Source organism: Numida meleagris, chromosome 10 (assembly GCF_002078875.1).
Source record: "Numida meleagris isolate 19003 breed g44 Domestic line chromosome 10, NumMel1.0, whole genome shotgun sequence".
Classification (NCBI taxonomy): Eukaryota; Metazoa; Chordata; class Aves; order Galliformes; family Numididae; genus Numida; species Numida meleagris.
The window spans coordinates 17895593-17915619 of NC_034418.1; the positions used below are offsets into that span (position 1 = coordinate 17895593).

General features: G+C 44.7%; 1 protein-coding gene across 11 annotated transcripts in view; it reads left to right on the forward strand.

Moving 5' to 3' along the window:
* Positions 1–19687, forward strand: part of BANP (BTG3 associated nuclear protein) — a 131876-nt gene extending 112189 nt beyond the window's left edge. For 3 of the 11 annotated variants that reach the window (XM_021408830.1, XM_021408831.1, XM_021408833.1), the window contains 2 exons: positions 14730–14873; positions 15366–19687. In XM_021408830.1, the coding sequence (XP_021264505.1) occupies positions 14730–14873; positions 15366–15515 (294 nt within the window). In that variant the 3' untranslated portion in view covers positions 15516–19687. The remainder of the gene's footprint in view (positions 1–14729; positions 14874–15365) is intronic. The other 8 variants (XM_021408834.1, XM_021408835.1, XM_021408840.1 and 5 more) reach the window with 5 other exon arrangements.

Genomic DNA, 20027 nt, shown 5'->3' on the forward strand with positions numbered 1-20027 from the left:
AATAGACTGATTTTTTCAGGAAAAAAAAAAAAAGAAGTAACGTGTTCTGCAGAAGATATGAAACAAAATGCTTTTTTAGAGTACATGCTGTATGGAATCCTTGTATTAAAAGCAACTTGGAATTTATGTTCCCAGGACAGTCTCAGGAGCCACGTGAGGGCTGCAAATCTGGTTTGTAAATACTGTAATTTGTATCGAGACCAGATTTGATCAAGTCCAAATGTTTTTGCTTTTTTTTCTAAAAGACTGAATTCTCTTTAAGCCTTTATTAGTCTCCATAAGAACAGCCAGCCGTACAGCATCAGACTCACACGGTAGGGATGCAGAGTTACTGATAATCTCAGTCAAAACAATTCTTGCATTAATGGGCTGGAGGAAGGAACAACTTTTACAGACACCTCTTCCAACTCCTTTAGTACCATTTTGCCAGTTGCTTTCCAAAGAAGCTCGCCGTGTTCCTTGCTTCCCGCTTACCTATTAGCAGCCTTCAGGAGAACATTATCGGGTTGTCGCTTTTATTGCTGCCACGGCTTTTGATTTCTGTTTTGGCCATTAGAGTTGCCAAAAGAAGATGTTTTTCTATATAAGAGTGTTCCTTAGGTTCAGTGCTTTTTGGTCAGCAGTTTCCTCTGTGCACTGCAGTATGCTTAGTTTCCTAAGAGTAAAAATGTTGTTACCAGACACTGCGCTTCCCACGGGCTAGAAAGAGGAAAGTTTCAAGCTGGTCAGGGAAAAGATTGTCAACAGCCCGGGGAACATTCCTGCAACGCACTAGTGCTACCCTCTTTGATAATTCCTTTCTGATGTTAGGAGAAAACCACATTTTAAATGTCTGCTCTTTAAAAACTTGCCTTTTCGTTGTAAAAAAAAAAAAAAAAAAAAAAAGAGTAATTTTAACCTTTGAAAAGCACGATTTTATGCTGCTCCGGGTGAGCTTTGCTTCCAGTCTCCAGTTGTGTGGCCACACACGCACAGTGCCTGGTTGGGGAGTGATTCCCCCTTCCTCTCCCCCCTCCACCGATGCAAACTTTTCAGTATGTGGGTAGAACGTTAGTCAAGTTGAACTTCACGCGTACATGTATTACTGAACAAAAATATGTGCTTCTCGCACTGATTTTAGGTTATATGCTAGTTTTACATTATCCCAGCTGGGTATTAAACTGAGTTACAGAACTGGCAGTATGCTGGGGAAAACCAGATGTGTACTCTAAGAAAACAATAGTTATGGGTTCAGAGCTTTCATTGAAGCCTGCTTCAAATTCACGCTCCGTATTCCTCTCCCTTTTCTCACCAAAAATGAAAAATAATAATAAAAAAAAAAAAATCGAGAGCTGTTCCAAAACGCGTCGTAAAAAAAAAAAAACAAACGCAGACGACGATCGGAAAGTTTAACGTGTATGCAAATGCTCACTGCCTATCCCTTCGGAGAGGAGAGCCCTTTGGCTGGCCCGGGGGCTCGGCCGGTAGCACAACGTGTCGCTGTGTGCGAGGACCTGGGTTCAGCTCAGCTGTGGCCATTGGCATCTGGGAGCCGTGCAGGGGTGAAGCTGGGAGCCCTGCAGCCGTGGGGCATTCGGAGCCTGCACACTGATGGGCGGATCCTACGGTCACGTCCCAAAGCGAGCGGCTGCCGTGGCTTGCACCGAAGTGGAAAATGAACGCGAGATGTGAACGAATGGGTAAATAAATGAGAGAGCACAGATAAGAGCGCGGAACTTTGGAGGAGTCCCGAGGCTGTTCTTCGGGGGTGAAATTGCCCTGACAACAGACATATGGTCGAAGTTTAATCCACGAGGGAGAACAGGCACTCAACTACTGTGCCAATTGTTTTCCACCCCAAAACAAAGAGATTTTAATGATTTATAGCAGAACAGTGTGTACATGTTACCTAATGTGCTTAGAATGACTTGATACGGTTTTCTAAGCGGTGCAGGAAGTGGAGCGGATAAACAACCACTTCTTCTTTGTTCAGAATTGAAGCGGCTGAGTTTTGGTTATCAGCTGTAATGCTGGTTGCTCTGAAAACGCTTTCCCGTGCATCGCGGGACATCGTGCTGGAGGCTAATGCAACCAAGCCAAAGCTGCATTTCAAAATTCACTACCAGGAGAGGGATGTTGCTTGTGTTCCCTACCTGCTGTTCACATTTTTAACGCTTTATGCAGCTCCTACAGGTCAGCTTATTGAGAAAGACAAAACAAAGGAGGAAATCAATTCAGTGACCGAGAACGCATTGCAAAAATTGGGGAAGTATAATCTGCGTGGCCGTAACACGCAGCGCACCGAACTGACACCCTGTTAGGATTCATTTTCGTGTCATCGTTGCCAATGCTGGTGTGAAGGAAGCACCGGTTTCCAAGCGCTTCTGCAGGGCAGTGCTAACATCTGTCTGCTCCGTGCTTGGGCTGAAGGGAAAGCGTATGCGAAGTGGCATTGCTGAGCAGGGCGCTGATGGAGCAGCTGATCGGAAAAGATGAGGTTTCAGGGGAGCATTTATAACTGATTCCTTATCTGTGAGCTTTGATGGAAATCAGAGGAGGGAGATTGGTGTTAGTGTGACAGATGAAACCCGTCGAAAAGATGACGGTTTTGAACGTGACAGTGGATAGAAGCGAGAGCACCTCCTTTAATAAAAGAAATCAATCATTTTGCTTTCCTAATGGCTTTTGAGCGCTATTGTCTGAAAATCTTTTTGATGTGAAACATAGGTTGTTTTTTTTGAAGTGACACATGATACAGAGCTTGAAGTGTCCATTGCATCCGCTTTTGGTTTTGGTCATGGCTGGAGCGATCTGAGCTGTTGGCAGTGACACTGCTGCAATTGAAGCAAAGTAGGTGAAGCTCCTGTTATTTTGGATTCTCTTTACATGAACTTAACTGTTACATAAAGCCAAGATTAGGGGTGTTGGGTATTTTATTTCTCTTCTTACCGTTATCCTGTAATCTCCTGCAGAGTATTTAGAGGAGCCCAGGTGTTCTGGTTGGATGTTTTTCTTCGATTGGTCACTTCGTGTTCATTTGTGTCCTAGATTCTGCTTGGGGAAACAGCTTTATCTCTTCTGTATCTGCGTCAGAAGAGAAATTGAGAACCGGTATTACATTTTGAAGACTCAAGATTTTCTTTGTAATCTCTCCGTATTTTCAATATCTGGAACTGTGCCTTGCATGGAAGTGATCTGACCACAGCGACAAACGTCTCCATGTTACCTTTGGGGCCATAGGACAGAGACTGAGCTCTCCTATTGCATGCCCCATAGAAGCCACCCTCCTCCTCCTCACACCATCCATCACAGTTAGCAACTTCCCTTAGCACTCATCCTGATGTCACTGGAATTCAAAACAGAAGTTGATGACCACTTAATAAGACGCTTGTTACTCACTGACGTGCTTGACACCTACTAAGGAAATAGTTGCAGTGCTGTGAGCTGTATGTCCATCTCTTTCTCATGGTATCCGTGTCTCTAACCTGTGGTTCTGCAGTTTGTACTGCCTGTGTGCATCCCAGTGGAGCTTCTCAAAGTTGTTTGTGTTCAAGCCATGGGGTGGAAAAGTAAAACCTGAGCCAAGTGACACAGTTCTGTATCCTTCTCTATCTGTGCCAATCAGAGAGCATCTTCCTTAGGTTTCCTGGGTTCCTTGGGCTTGCTGGCTGGAAAAAAAAAAGCTGAATGTTTGAACCTGCTGTTAACTTCTGTCAGATTTACACTTTGTCTCATCCTTTCTCCCTTTTTTTCTTTTTTTTTTTCCTTGTATTATGGCTACGGTGTAATTTTCTGTGTAAGTTTCCGTGAGAAACTTTGAACGCGGTTCAGGCAATTCTCAGGAGCGCTGCTTTCTCACTTAAGTGCTCTGTAATTGACAGGTACGTGCTTGCAGCTTTCTCCAGCTGCTGATCTATAGCTCGGGCGCAGCGACAGGCACCTCCTCCCGCAGCTCTCCTGCTTCCCCTCTGGAGCCATTATGCACTTCCGACGGTTATAAATCGAGCTGATGGCATCACTTCGTAATTATGAGCGCGGGAGGGAGCGCATTCACCTTCTTCTCCTTAGGACTTTTGCTCAGCGTTGCGATAACTCCAGTTTTGCTGTTCCCCTGCCCGCAGAGGCTCGTGTCGTTGTCACATGTGCTTTCCCCCCCCCCCCCATCTGTATTTCTCCCTCTTCACAGCAGCGCGCGGCGTACGGTGGGAGCAGTGTTTTGTTACCCAAGCAACAAGCGCCAAACTTTCACATCTTATTTTGCTAGTATTAAAAAAAAAAACAAAACAAAAAAAAAAACCAACCCATGACCCGCTGCCAGCTGCGATGTAAGCACTTGCAGCTCCCCTCCGTGCCTCTTCTTTTTGGAATCCGACTGAAATCACCGCTCTGAGTGGAAACCAATGCGTCGTTTTAGACGTTTCAGAGCAAAATAACAGATGCGTGTGATTCTGGTAGATCCTCGGTGATCTGTTTTGAAGTGGCGTATTTACTACTGGTCCCATGGCAGGGGACAGACCCTCTCGTCAGCACTAGCAGCCCGAATTCTAGTTTTTAAGTTGTTTGTGAACGCTCTTTCTGCTGGAAGTGGCTGAAGGCTTTAGCAGAATTCTGTAGCGTGTGTTTGTCTTAAAGCAAAGCGCCTCGGCGTTTCTCTTGACCTTTTGTTGAAGCGTAAACTCATCCTGGCAGGAACTAGAGACTGGAGGACGAGACCAGCAGGGTGACATTTAAACCCCCATTTACATTTTTAGCCCTGTCACACCAAAACATAAAGGAAGACGGCCCTGGAAGACTTAAGCACTCCTCTCCCGCTTGGCTGTTATGTCACAACAAAAACTTTCCCACCAGCCAGATGCTGCGTGAGTCACCGTTTATTTTTCACTGGGATAACCTCTATCGGTGCTGGTCAGTGGGAGCGAGTCTGGGTCACTCGGGGCCGGCTCTTCTGGAGCTCGTGCGCTCGGCAGCTCCAGCTTCGAACCATTTCTTTGACACCGTAGTATTTTTCTCCGCACGATCCAGCCATGTCTTCCTAGCGCTCGGTTGTATGTTGACCAAATCCCAAAAACAACATTCTATTGGAAAAGAAAAAAAAAAAAAAAAAGAAAAATCCCAACAAAAAAACGTTTAAGCCAAAAGCTTCGTTAGTATTTCTCGAAATAGTGAATTATCGTAGGGAAGCTTAATGGTCTGCTCTTGAAAATTCTGACTTTTGGAAGTAGTTCCATCCATTTTACTGTACCTACTGCGAGCAGTGAACGCTTCATCACAAAGCATTGCAACTGTGAAGATTTGAATAATCTTTCCCATTCTTAGATTGAATTAGCTCGAAAGATTTTGCACGCTGCAGCAATGCAGAAGGCTGAGAAGGCTGAAATGCTTGGTGGAATATTTCTGCTTTTTTTTTTTTTTTATTATTTATTCTAAAAGATGATCGAGATACGTGAAATAATTTTGGTGGGTTGATTATCTCTGATTATCTCCGTGTGCGTGTGTGTAGCTTGAATAAGGTAACACGCTGCTTAAGCTGAAGAGAGATGCAGAAAAGAGATGGAGGAACCGGAGCCCGAGCCTCTCCTTTAGAGGAGGAGGGCAGGAGATGCTCTAACTCCTTAACTCAGGTACCTCTGCACAAAACTATCTTTTGTCTAACAGCCCAAGTGAGGCTGTGGGTTGAGATTTGGGAAGTACGGCATCTGAGGAGAGCTGCTGGTTAACCACAGAGTTCTTTGGGGAAATTTCCCCCTGCGGGCCATTTTCTGAGAGCATCTTTGTGCAAAAGATGAGTCAGATGGACGATGCAGATTCCCTTACAAGCCCCTTAATTCGATGCAGTCAATTTAGATGAGGTAATTCTTCTTTCCATATCCAAGTAATTTTTACTGAAATTACATCTGCGGCTCAACTGCCAACTAATTATAATCAAGGTTTGCACGTGTGCCAGTTTTGAAGTGCATTTTCAGTGAAGGCCTGTGTTGTGTTTTGGTTTATTTTGCATAATTTTATGGGGCCCAAGTTCAGCTCTGCATGTAGTGGACCCCTCCTGAAGTCAGTAGGATGCGACCCCGAAGTGTCATGGGACAATACCTGTTCCTTTGCTTTGTTACCCATTTCCTGATGCTGGCAGGGACCTTATTGTCCATCTACCTGTGGCGTGGGTCATTCGCTGAATTAAAAACAAGCAAACAGAAAAGGCTGATGTAGGTTTGAACTACTTACGTAAGCACGATGAGCTTATATGAAGTCTTAGATCACATGATACGGAGCTTGATTTAGCCCTTTATTTCCTAGTAATGAAGTTTGCATCCCTTTCAGCCAGTGCAACAGCGCAAAGATAAGGTCTTAATTACACCAATTACCTTTTTTTGGTTGCTACCAGCTGCTTCTCAAAGGGGCTGGGAGTGCTGGGAGAGCCAAGTGGGGCTCTCCCAGCCACAGGGCAGCACTGGCCCAGCAGAAGCATGAGATGCTTGAGCAAACGCCTGCACCTCCGCCCTCAGGTGTTCCCCCCAGTTTAGGCAGGATGGTGTAACCTGGGGGCAGGGTGCGAGCCTCCTGTGTTTTTCGTACACGTTATGCATTTTTAACTACTACAGATGTTATATGTATTATATACAGGTATAATGGGTCAGGCTACTTAGGTTGCATTGTGCTTTGGAAAGGGTTGGGGGGGGTGTGCTGTTGAGAGAGCTGTCTGTTCTGAAAGAGAAACAAGAGAACACGAACTGACTGCGTTTATTCAGCTTTTTTCCTCCCTTTATGTTTCTCCAGTTTATTTACCAAATTAGATGTGAACGCTTTCCAAAGACCCCAGACTATTTATTTACAACTAATTACAGGCAAAAAAAAAAAAAAAAAAGTAGAGGGGAATGCTGATAAAGATCATGAACCTCTGCCACGTTTTCCCTTCCAAATGTGGATCCAGCTCTGTGCATCTCGATCCAGCTCTGTGCATCTCTCTCTCCTGTGCTTGGGGCCCATTGCAACGTTTCACCGGCGGCTGCAGCTCTCCATAAAACCATCGTGCTGGGGCGTACCGGTGGCTTTATGGCACACCGTGGATTTTCAGAGGCTCAGGTTTGTCCCTAAGGCCTGCAGAGCCTGGCTGTCTTTGAGCCTGGCTGCTCTCTGAAATGCAGCTTGCGGGGAGCAAGGTGCTGGGAAGGGGCTCCTGCTCTTCGGAGGATGCAGATGGTTTAAATCTGCTAAGCCGCAGCTTGCCGCCCCTTATCTGGCTCAATCTGACCGCAGTGGCCAGAAGGATGGACATTTTTTGTCAAGTTTGTTCAGCTAACCGCAATAGCTGCCGCTTGCGTTCTTGCATTTCTGCGGGATTTGTACCAGCACATTAAGGGAATCTCGAAGTAGACATTATGGAATAAAACCGTGCTGCTTGATATACTCCAACTAAGAGCAGATGAGATGCTTTATTATTTGTTATGCAAGGAAATAGTGCCACTGATAAAAACGCACTCTGGAATTACTCTCCTCGTTTTTCCGCACTTGGTAGACCCGAAATCAGTGTCGGTTTTCATGGGCTTTAGTTTGGGGAATTTAAAGGAGGTGCTCTCAGTTATATGGCCCTGTAGGGGTGTAAGTTAATGAAGTTTTGACAGATTTAAGGTCCCATTTTGCACGGTTCGATGCAGCACGCTTAGAAATACACAGCGGGGAGAGTTCCTCTCTCTCGGAATGGTTGTATCTTGGACTTTTATATATGCTGAATTTATTTTTGTATTGGCACATTTTATGCAGGAAATAAATAGCAAATTTAGGTGCAGGGCGTCGTTGGAGTCAGGAATGACCCAAAGCTTTACGACCTAGATCCTTAACTTCAGGAGGACACCCTAATATTTAAGGGCAGCGAATCCTTTTTATATTGCTCCCGCTTACATTAGATTGAGCATGCTTTTATTTTAAACAAAACGCATTGCAATGGGAAAGTGAATATATTGCCTCAAGCGATGCTCTCACGGTGTAATTTTCTGCAAAATCCTTATCAGACACGCTGCAGTGGGTGAGGACAGGTGAGCGGAGCGATTCGATTTGGGTGATGGGAAATGCAAGTAGGATGTTTGGTTCACAGCCTCTGACTTGTAGTCACTTCATTACTGCTGGGTCTCCCCCAGCCCGTGCCTTTTTCTTCTTTCCATAGCTCAATCCCTCCCTGGTGTCTGTCTCAAGTGCAAAGCAGATGTCATAGCCTCATTTTTTCTTCGGCAGCTGTCGCTTTTATATTTAAGTGGAGCCCACCGGAGCACAGACATTACAGTGGGTGCATTTTTAATTCAGTTTAATTCAATTTGGGGGGGGAATGTTTAGAATATACTTAGTAAATAATTAAAATGTTGCAGTATTTAATGTGAAGCAGTATGACTTTATCAAAACTAGACTGTGTGTTTTTCTGTGGGCTTGGCTGACTGTACCTGTTGGCTCTGCATTTCCAACAGGCCGTTCAGATGACTTGAAAAGGAAACTCCGCAGCGAGTGATTGTAGGTGATATTAAATTTATTCAAAATAATTTAGTTGATCTATTGCAAAATGTAATTTTAAGCCTTCCCGTTAGTATTTTCTAGTGTTTTCCCACAAATATCTTTGATTAATGCTATTCGGTGTTTCAGTGCAAGATATGAAGGAAAGCTGATAATTAATGATATGTAACGGCAGTGTAATTAAATGCTCAGTAATGAAAGTAACAGGGCATTTTTGCCCTCTGACCTAGATTGCTAGATACGATTGACTCCACCTGCCTTTAATTAAGCCAAATGCAAGGTAACGTATTGTGCCAAGAACAAGTGCTGCAGGAGTGATACTGCGGAAGGCTTGGCGACCTGCTTGGCGTGGTACAGTCTACTCTTTCACCTCCCAAATGTTTTCCTGCAAGGAACATAGAGAAGAGAGAAGATGAGGCAGTGTGTTAGATGCTGCAGGCCGCAGAGTACTGCTGTCCCAGGGAAACTCATCTGTGATCCTGTAAATTTATTGAATACATGTTCCGTTGGCACCGAGTGGCACAGTGCATGTTCTTAGCATTAAGACTCCACAGGGAAAACTTTAAGACTGAAAAGAATGAGTTAGAGGGAGTTATGCTATTTAAGTGAATGTGTTTATCAGCAGAACTTCTTAGTGTTTGAAGGAGCCGTGCTTGTTCTTTGGATGTATTCATGTGGTTTTGCCATCAGTGATGACAGCACAGGAGGACGGTAAAGCCATCACTGTCTGTACACTTTTGTGCCCAAACTGCCCTTTCATCAGTGTGTTAGCTGCAGCATTGCACAGGGCTTTCCTATGCAAAACTCACTTCTTTTGTGCAGCATTTGCTGTGTGTCAGTGTTACGGCATTTTCAGCTGCGAGCCATCCATGAACAACCACCCTTTCAGTGAGTCAAAGTCTCATTATTTAAAGAAACATCATCTTTTATTGCATTCCTGCAGCAGGAATGGGAAGAAACGGTGGAAAAAAAGGCACCGAAATCCCAGTGTGTCTTGGTTCTGAGCTTTTTATGGGTAGGCAAACACATGTGCTTGCCTAGATTAATAAAAAAAAAGCACACAACAACAGTAGCAAGAATGTGTTTTAGAAGGCTCGATCCGTCAAGGACCAGACTGAGGGATTTTATTCTTTGTAAATGAACTTCAGTTATCCTGAAACAATTACCTTTACTGGAGGGTTGGGGGCTAGGGGATGACTTTAAAAGTTGCAGGCATCTAGATGAACAATTTTCTACGATAAGTAAAATCAGTAGAGGATGTGATGATATGATCTGAACCATGGTTGGAAATTGTGCTTGAATAATTTTGGAAGAAACCAAAGGAAAATGTATTATATTTTAATCTTCTTCTTTTTTTTTTCATTATTATTATTATTTCCTGCCCTGGCAGTTGAATGTTGAATGGAACTATTAGTTATGGGCAAAAATGGAAAGGAGGAGAGCAGAGAAAATAGCTGGTTTTCATTATTACTACTAATTTTATTATTACCACATTTTTCATGGCAAACTCACTGAAGACAGGACCAAAAATAGAAATGTGGGACCTTCAGACTCCGTGCCTTTATGTTTCCATCCATCGAGAGTTTGAAAAGAGAAGGACAGAAAAACAACGGAGGGGAAAGGAAGCAAAAAGAACCCAACAGGAGGAAGGCCAAGGTTGGGGTCGGTAGGAGCACAGCTGGCTGCTGCTGCGAGGCTCTGTGGGTCCCATCCGAGCACACGTACAGCTCTAAGGAGGGGTGGGTGATGCCTATGGGCACAGTCTGCTTCAAGAGGATGGGAGGGATGTGTCCACCTCTCAGCTCATTTTATCGGATCCATTGGTTCTTGAGTCTCCTTGGAATCTGTGGAGCGCTAAGGAAAGGAAATGTTTGGTCGGAGAAAGTGCGGTTCTGCGTGCGCTGGTGATGCCAGGAGTTCGCACTTCATTATAAACATCCGAGCAAAATACTTTTCCTTCTGGTATTTCTAGGATCATTTATAATCAAAACTAATAGAAACGCACTTAGAGTTCTTTCGGAAGGAGTTAGGGAACATTTTCTTCTTCTGAAAGCTGGGTACGGTGAAGGACGGGGCTCCCTGGTGCTTTGCAGTTGAGGTGAGTTGTACCAGGGTCACCGTGCAGTGTGGTCCTCATTGAAACGTGAAGGTTGGGAAGATCAGGCCAGGTCACCAGTAGTGTTTGAAGAGCATTGGTAGCTTCAACGCATCCGCAAAGAGGGGTGTGTGAAGGTGATGTAAAGGCTCTGCGAGGGCTAAACATCTCATCACTGTCAAGGCAACGCCTTACGCTGCCATCAAGCAGTAACAGATGGCCAAACGTGTCCTTTTTCCAAATATTCCCCTGAATTATTTTAAAAAAATACTTTTTTTAAGACCTGCTTGTTAATTTTAAGGGCTGACTTTTGTAGGATTGTTCTTATTGCTGACCTGAGCTCTCACCAACCCAAGTGAGCTTGAGCGAAACCCAGTCGGGTCCTGCTGGGTTGTGTGCTGAGTGAGTGGAAGCTGCCTTCATGCTGCTTGTTTGTGGGTGTCCAGAGCACGAATTAATCCCTTCTGTTCGAAGGAAAGTTTATTATTTTTTACTTTAACCATATTCTGTTACCTGTTTTGGAGCAGTGAGGCAGGATGTTAGAGAAGCCCAGCGGAGCTGGGAAAAGAGGTTCATTTTCAGGGCAGATTGTTAATTTTTGTGGTACAATTCCTTTATTTCAAGGTCAAGGGCGGGTAAGAATCACAAAGTTAAAGTATTGGTCTGGGAGCCAAGCGAGCAGCCAAAGAAAAGCCATATCCTCACACCTGCCCCTATTGCTGAAGGCTCTGTTCCCCCGCTCCTCTACTGCCCTACATAAAGCTGTTGATCCCTTGATGTCTTTAATTTTTGCAGCCTCCCTATAGTTTCCTATAAAACTTGTGGTATTTGCAAACACGACAAAACTATGAAACGAAGCAGACTGAAGTCATAGGGCTGGGGCTTTTATCTGATTAAGCATGCTCTTGCTGATTAGAGGGCGTCTGTTTGGATCCACTTGAATCTGCTGTATGAACTCTGTCCTTCTTCACATTTATTTGTCTGTCAGCCTGTCAGCATGGGATTTGGAGAGAATTTCTTCGTCTAGGAGCTTCCTACCCTATGTGAAAGGAAACTGGGATGCCTCTTTTTCCATGGGACTTTGAATACTATGAAAGAATGTATTGCAAACGTATGCAGAGCCCCAGGCCCGTAAGCAAACTTCCCTCTCCATTGGCTACATTGGGCATTTTCTGAACCAAGTATCGATCCGTGCTGCTGTTGGAGAGAGCTAGAAAGCATGACTTCACTCTGAATTCTGCAGCATAACAAACTTCTAGCCTATTTTTAAGACCGAAACAGAACTGGTCTATCTTAATCACAACTAGTGCCTAAAGCAAATGTCGTTTGTCGTTCTTAATGTCGGTTCATTTGGATTTTCGTGTCTGAATGCACTTGAGATTCCCAATGAATGGTGTTCTCTCATGAGTACGGTGTGGTTAGTGCAGCAGTATCTTTAGTGTGCTGTAGGCCACCGTGTCGCATTGGACACAAAGGTGTTCAGACAAGGATTGGGATCAAATGGTGCAGACTGAGCCTGGAATTGGATCGATCCGCTCTTTGGCAAAGCAGATGAAGCACCAGGTTCTGTGCCATCATGACTGCAGAGGCGGCTTTACTTCCAATTCCATTACAAACCCATTCTTGTTGGCATGTTATCCACTCATCCTCTGCGATAACTAGTTGGGCTTTATCACTCACATTTCTTTGTGAATGAAATTTCATTGCAGATGGCTTGTCCTGCAGAACATAAAATATGAAAAGCACATCGCTGTTTGCGTGAAACCAATAGAGAAAGTGTCTTTGGACAGCAAAAAGTATTTTATGCAAATATGGCTATTGTTTTGGCAAGCTGGATGATAAAGTTAGATTATCAATAGGAATCACATGGTTTTGGTGTAAGATAGCTTACAGCAGAGTTAGTTGGTCTCCAGATTGTGCACTATCAAAGTGAGTTCTTCAGAAGTGCGCTGGAAGGGGTGCAGCTGGGAGCACACCCTAAAACAGGGAAGCTGGTGCTATCAGCAGCTGTGGGCTTCTTTGTTGTAAAGCAGTTGGTGTGCAAGAAAGGGGCTGGTTTGGTTGCTCGCATTCATCCTGAGGTTCGTGCTTCGGAAGTTAACGAGACGAAATACATTTTAGAGCCGCAGATAATCAATGGGACGGACTGCAATGCAGTTCTGACAACGCGTATCATGTCGTTCCAAAGTAAATAGTGCAGGACAAGAGGCTTTTGCTTACTCCTGTAAAAACAGAGCGCAGCATCCTTCTGCAGCTTGGTGCTGACGGTATCTCGGAACACCCAAGATCCCCATAAAACCCTGCCAACACCCCGAAGGTCGTTTCCAGGGGTCACCTCTTGGCCTCCCACACTCTCCAGGGAAGGGCTGCGCTGCCCACTCCTTCACGGCCACCCACCCTCCCATCAGCTGAGAAATCATACTCGGGTAAGGGAAGCTTTTGTTAACAATGTTATTTTTGCTCTCGGTTCTCCTTCCTTCGCTTGAAAGGCATCTTTTGAGCGCTGCGGTTCAAATACCAGGGGTAGTTAAAAACAAAACAGCACTCACAGCGTATAGAAACCAAAACGGAGTTTGTGTATTTTGGCCGCGTTTTAAAATGAGATCGGGGGACTTGCTGTTGTTTACATACGTATATTTTATTCTGATTTGTGTTTCAAGTAGTAAATTACAATGGCTCTAATCACAGGGATGGTTTTAAGCAAGCAATTTTAGGTGAATCATCCGCTCTTTTGTTGCTCTTTGGCTAACGGGGGACTCACAGCCTCGACCAGTCAACATGCAGATGTGTAGAGTCAGTGGCTGCGAGCGTTAATTAGCAGTGATTTGTAAATCTGCACCTTCGTGTACAATAGGAAGATCAACATTACTGTAAGAAATTGTTGAAAGTTGAATGTGTTTGGCTGTGAGAATAAGTATCTTGGCTCTGTCTCTCTATTTATATAACGGTGAACACGTTATTTGGGAGATGGCAGCGTGCTATTGACATTACCGCAGCGCAGGCTGCTCGGTCTGTCCCACGTACTCTTCTCAATAATCGTTAGCAGAATTATGAATCCTTCATCAATTATCTTTTGCAACGCTTAGGGAGGTGTCATTTATCATGAGGGCGGTAACAGCCCACTCCTTCGGAAAGCCACTATCTCTCGCTGGAAGCAGTTGGCCAAAAAAACATCTTCTGAAATGTTTCCCAGCCGCAGGAGCACAGCATTTCCATGCAAGGAGACAGCAGCAAACAAGCAAAACTGAACAAGTCCTTTTTTTTCCCAGCAAACCTGCCTCCTGCCCTCTGATCTTCAACCTGAAGGTGCAAGAATGCTGGGAGCAAAGTCCACATCTGCCCTTTGTTTCCTCCCCCCCCCCCTCCCCCCCCCACTTTCTGCCATCATAAAACCAAGCAGAAGAGCTTTCTGAAGCAGCTTCCCCCAGATCAGCGCTGTGGTCGCTGGCTGCACGGCTTTGCTCCTTCTCACCACCTCGTCCTATGAGGAACCTGAGCCGACGGCGCTGCTGTGTTCATCTGTCGTCTGTCAAAACAAACAGATCAGTGTTCATAACTGCAAACTGTAGAACAGGCCACTTCTCACACTTACAAACTACGCAGCAGAATCAGTGCTTTGGCTTTTCCCTCTGTGTGGCTTCTTAAGTCAACAAGCCTTGCTTTTGCTTGGGTCGCAGGTACAACCCTGCAGAGCTGGGGGAACTGGGGGCACCCAGGGAATATAGACGTGGACTGGGGAATTAGTGTGCTAACTATTGTTAGAATGAATTAGTATTAAAAGTGACCTATTTGACATAAGCCACCAGGATGATTTATTCCTTTGCTAGTGCTGATAGAGGTAGGGTATGGCTTATTTTGTGTTTGGGATTGTAAGAGAGCTGAACGTTTCTGGGTATGGTGCAGGTTAGCCCTTCCAAGGAACAGCTGCAGGAATCCATGTCTCATAAGGCAAAACGCAGTGAGAATCTTTTGTGAGAATCTTCCACGTGTACACCACGTCCTCCTGGAAGCCCGCATTATTCAAACTGTTACTGATGTACAAGTTTCCTCAAATTTCTGTGTAATCGTCTTTGGTTTTGCGTCTGTTTTAAGGTAGATGTTTTCCTAATGCGTTTCTGGCTGTGCCCGCTTACAAGCTGTTTCTCCTTTGCTCTGCTTGCAGGTGTTGCAGGGCGCTCAGCTGATCGCTGTTGCCTCTGCCGAGCCTGCATCAGGAGGTGTTGATGGATCCCCTCTGCAAGGCAGCGATATCCAAGTGCAGTATGTGCAGCTCACGCCAGTGACAGACCACTCTGCCACCAGTCAAGTATGCCTGCGTATATGCGTAGATATATATATATATATCTGCCATATATATATATATTTACCTTCTGAATGTACTTAGCTTGGTTGAAACACCTGCCAGATAAGCTATCTGAATGGGTCCCCGGCCCTGTTTCCAAACCAAAAATACAAAATAAGAAGTGTCGTTTTCTTCAAGGTATGGATGGGCTCAAGTGCCCGTTCGAGAGTATGATCCTATTTCCAAACTGTTAAAAAAAGGGGAAAAAAAAAAAGAGCCGTCTATAATAAGAAACATAACTTTCTTAAAGGTAAAACTGGTTATGGAGTATTCCTTCTTCTGCGTTGTTGCTCAGTGCCCCCAGAGAACAGTTATTTTGGTCACCATTGTTTTTCTGCATCCTTGAGGGCTGAGAGCCATTTTTACAGGACGTGGAGAAAAACTTGCTTGGAAACTATCCAAAAAGTGTTTTTCAGACTGAGGTTTCTCTTAAAAAGGTTATTCTCTTTCTGACAGAAGTTTTCCAGTTATTTTGATCCGCAGTCTGGATTTCCCCCGGGAGCTGCAATGTGTGCAATTGTAAGTGAACACTCGATGGTGTCAGTTAAGGTGGAGGAGGTGTGTTTTATTTCTTTTTTAAATCAGTTTGAACAGTCACGTGCCTGAGGCTAGAACCAGCTCAAAGCCATGCCTGGTGGCAGTACAGGAATACAGTACAGCAGTTGCCAGAGATTTTTCTGAAGATGATTACATGTTGTTCCATGAACCCTGTGGGCACCTTCTCTAGAGGATGCCTAGTGCTTGAGAAATGTGTTGGCTTACCAGCCAGAATATAATGCCATCCTCAGCAGCCAATCTTAGAAGGGATTTTTGTCTGATAGGTACCCAGTTTTGCAGAGAGTTCTGATCTGGCTGCAAACATTTGGGTGTTGGGTCTCTTGACTTGCATAAGAAATGAAGGAGGTCACGTTCCTTCCCTAGGTTTGTCTCTGTTGCCAGTGCTCTCAGGCCTCCTCAGTCACTGATTCACACTCACTTGTAATAGTGTGCCAGACATGAGAGTGCTGCTGATGGATCGTGCCTCATTTCTTGCAGTCGTGCAGTACCAAGAGTGCTGCTGGTCCATGCAACTAATAAGGCATGTAGGCATCGGATAGCGAGAGGTGTTTCTCTCCTGACATGCTGCTTTCCTCACTCCATGCCTTGGAGAGTCTCAAATTCAGCACCCACGGGCTGGGTCTGTTCCTGGAGCCTGCGCTCCCCCCTTGGCTCCCACCTCCCGTGGCAGGAGGCTGTGGTTATAAACATCAGCATCCGTCTCCCACACGACTGGCAGCCACCAGAGGAGCTACTTCTCTCTTCAGGGACACTTTGCACCGTGTTAGGTTTTAATATTGTGGTTAACCACAGATTTATACAGAGCTGAAGAGAAACAGAAAAGGAATGTGAAATAAGAAAAGTATGAAAGGAAAAACAGACTAAAAATAAGTTTGCCATAAATATTTCCTCCGTTTACACAAACTGAAAACCAAGGATCTGATAATGAATTGGAGAAACCAACGTGGAATTTGCGCTACTCGGAGTTGCGTGGAGAACTGTAGCTTTTTTGGCTAACGTGGAACAGTCCTACAGCATCTTAGGAAGATCTTCATCAGAAGGGAGAGGTCGTAGAGATATCTCTCACCAAGGCTGGAGCAACGATTGCATTCGTGGGCTCCTTTGCCGAGGTACTGAGATGTTCTCAATGATTTTGAATCTGTTTATCAATCAGAGCTTTGCAAAGTGGAGTTAATTGTCTGCTTGTGTTGGATGCCATGCCCTATGCAAATTCCACGCTTGAAAACACTGCAAGTGTGAGTTTGTTGAATGCCTGAAAACAAGGCCTCCTGTTCTTGAGAGCTGTGCCTGAAGGTGGCAGGGAGCTGTTTGCAGTGAGTCCCTGCTCTGACTTCAGCTGAAGCCCACAGTGGTGCACGCTTCAATTCAGCATTCTCAGTGCGATGCGGGATTTTGCATTTGCAAATTGGCTGCAGGCAGAAGTGTGAATTGCAAGTATTCCAGAAGTCTCTTAGTTCCCCTTACAGCACAGGTATAAACACAAGCTATCCATGTGCCAACATTCTTTTGCAGGCATCAAATTGCAAATGCACTTACAGAAGCATCGTTTGAGACCAGATGTGTTTTGGAGATTCAGGTTTAATGAGCTTGTTTTCTTATCTCGCTAGCATTCTTACTTGTAACCACTTGCAGAATTTAGGGATACAAAACGTGACAAAGAGTCTTTGGATTAATTCTGTGCTCAGATTTCCTATGTTGGTGGTAAACTTCATCAGCTTTGGAAAAAGCATAACTCCAAACCTGAATTGTGCTTCTGTCCCCTTTGGGCAGTCTTCTATATTAGTCTGAATTTTGGATAAATAAAAATTTTGGATAAAAGCTTTCTTCTAATGAGAGAGAAAACTCATCACTTGAAGACTTTTACCTGCTAACAAATGTAGCAGTCTGGTAGAATTATTCACTGCTTCGACTCTCATCTATTGACAGTAATCTATTGACTCCAATTTATTGAACGTGTAAATAAACGCCGAATTACCTCTAAAGCGGGACGGGAACAGATCTTGTAGCAGTGTGCAATTACTGGCCATAAATCAGAGAGATGGAGAGAAGATTTCCCAGCCCGGTCGTCACGTAGAAGCGGCGCCCTATAATTTTGAACCTCCTGTATTTTCATTCGAGTAAATAACCCGTGGCTGCTGGGCAAACCCTAAAGGAGAGGAAAGCAGGTTGGGTTTCCGCCCCTGCTTCTTTGTGGCTCATTGAGTGTCAGCCCCAGGCTGAGAGCGCAGAGCAGGGCTGCGGGGAAGACGCTGTCATAAAAGAAGAATTTCCACGGAAACACTTCTGTATCCAGGACGTTACATAAAGCATCGATTAGATGAATTTATGGAGGGAAAATCCATCCAGAGCAGATCTCCGGAATCTGTGGGAGTGTACAGGAAAATACCATTAAGCGCTTGCCCTTTTCTCGGAGTTTATCTGTGTTTGTGATATTGGCTGCTATCAGGGGAAGGATTATTGGGTGTGAGGGACTTTATCCAAGCCAGTACAGCTGTTCTGAAATGCTTCTCATTTTATAGCTTTAACGACGCAGCGTGCTCGATAATCTGGTTTTCCGTACTCGGGCTAACTTGGTCGAAAAGGCGATTCGCTGCAGGATTACCCCTTCCCAGCACTGTTAGTACTGCTGCGTGGCAACTCCGTCTTTGATGAGACCTCCTATGACTGGTTTTACTCTAAATGCTGTCACGGAGGACTGCTTAGGCTTGGAAAGTGGGGAGAGCCTGAGGCCCTTAGGGAGAATTTCGAGGAAAAAGAATATTGGTAGCAATGTTCTCATTTGGCACAGAGCATAGAAGAACTGCAGTGGGTAAGGTCAGAGGTCTGCTCAGCCCGTGTCCTGAAGCAGCAGGGAAAATGAAGAGCACAGAGCAAACAGATAATCATACTGTGATAGTTTTGTCACCCCAGGACTTGCTGGCCTTGCTGTGATTGCCACGGATGGGTTTTTCTTCCATAGCACCATTCAGCTCCAGCCCACGTGCCCTGAGCCGTCAGAATGTGCTGGAGTGAGACCCCTGTCTGCTTGGGCAGCACACAGCTTTGGTTCTGGTTCTCCTTACAGGTGGTTCCTCTCTGGGAAGAGACATTTAAATAGGTTTTTTTTTTCTTTGCTATTTGCTCTCTTTCTGCCACTCATGATGTTATAGGTCCTTGTTACGGTTTTGTTCTTTCAACCTCCTCTTTTCCAACCTGAAGGGCATTAGTTTTTGTATGGAAGCTGTTCTGTTCTGGCCATTTTTAGTGCCTTCGTAAGCACGCTCCTATTTCAGCTCTGTCACAGAGCTGATATTCACACAGATAACGCTCTGGTATATGGAAGAACTTTGTATTAGTGTGGTTTGTTAGCATTCCTTTGGCTGCATCAGCGACAAACGTTTGCGCATCCATTTCCTGATCTCACGTTTCCTCCTGCAGGGCACTGACACCCTCCAGTCAGCAATCCAACCAGAAATGCAGATAGAGCACGGAGCCATCCAAATCCAATAAGGAAGTGGCGAAGAGCTGCACGAGCCGAGGTGTCAGTGAGCCACGGTGGGAAATGAAGTGCTGCAGTCGTCGTGCAACCCCGGGAAGGTGGACTCGTAGACTGACGGTCGCTCCCCTGCACGTAGCAGGTTTCTGACCATCTGTTTGTGCTCAGCCAGGATAAACCAGAGCCATTTGCTGCAGTTGGAGCTGCATCGCTGCGTCTGTTGAGAATATGCCCCTCAGAAAAAAAAAAAAAACAAAAAAAACATGGCCCGCCCTTAGGTATATTTAAGGAGGAAAGAGTCGTTTTGGGAAGAAGTCTAATTAATCGAAACCGTGAGACTTACATTAATGTTCCATCCTGTCGTTTCTTCTGTGAATTACACCATTTGAATGTCTGCAGAGCGTCTTAGGAGGTGTATTGCTGCTTCGCAATACTTGCTGTACCACGCATCGAAGATCAGGAGCTCCAATATTTTTCACCGTTCAGACAGCTTTTTTTATTTGCTGTGCTGTTTATAACAAAAATGGAAAATATTTAAAAAAAAAAAAAAAAAAAAAGAAAAATTCCATAACTGCAAGTATTAGCCTTTTGCTGGTGTTTTCTGTTCGGTGTAATGAAAAATGTATTTGCAGAAGACTAACAATTTTGTTTGTACTGTTGCTTAACTACTTTTCTAGGGGAAAATGCTTTTAAATGCTGTAATTATGCATTTCTAATGAAAAATAAATGTGTATTTATGAATAGTGCAGCTCTAAGTTGCTCTCTGCTTTAGGAACGAGTACGGCTTGACCAGGCTGTGATGGAGCAGTGTAGTCCTGGAGCATCCGAAGACAGATGCTACTGGGCAAGCTCTGCTGTCCACCGAGGAGTAAGGTTAAGTCTGTAAGGAAGATGTCAATCTCAGATAACGTTATTATCTAAATTTCCAGCACAAGGAAAATGGAACAGTTAAGCTTTTGGGTCTGCAAATCCTATTTTGTACAGTGACGTTATGAAATCGTTTTTACAAAATGTGAATGATTCTTCTGAGCTCTTTCCTTTTTAGTACCTCCTGTCTCCGTAGTGCAGCCATTCGGGGCAATACC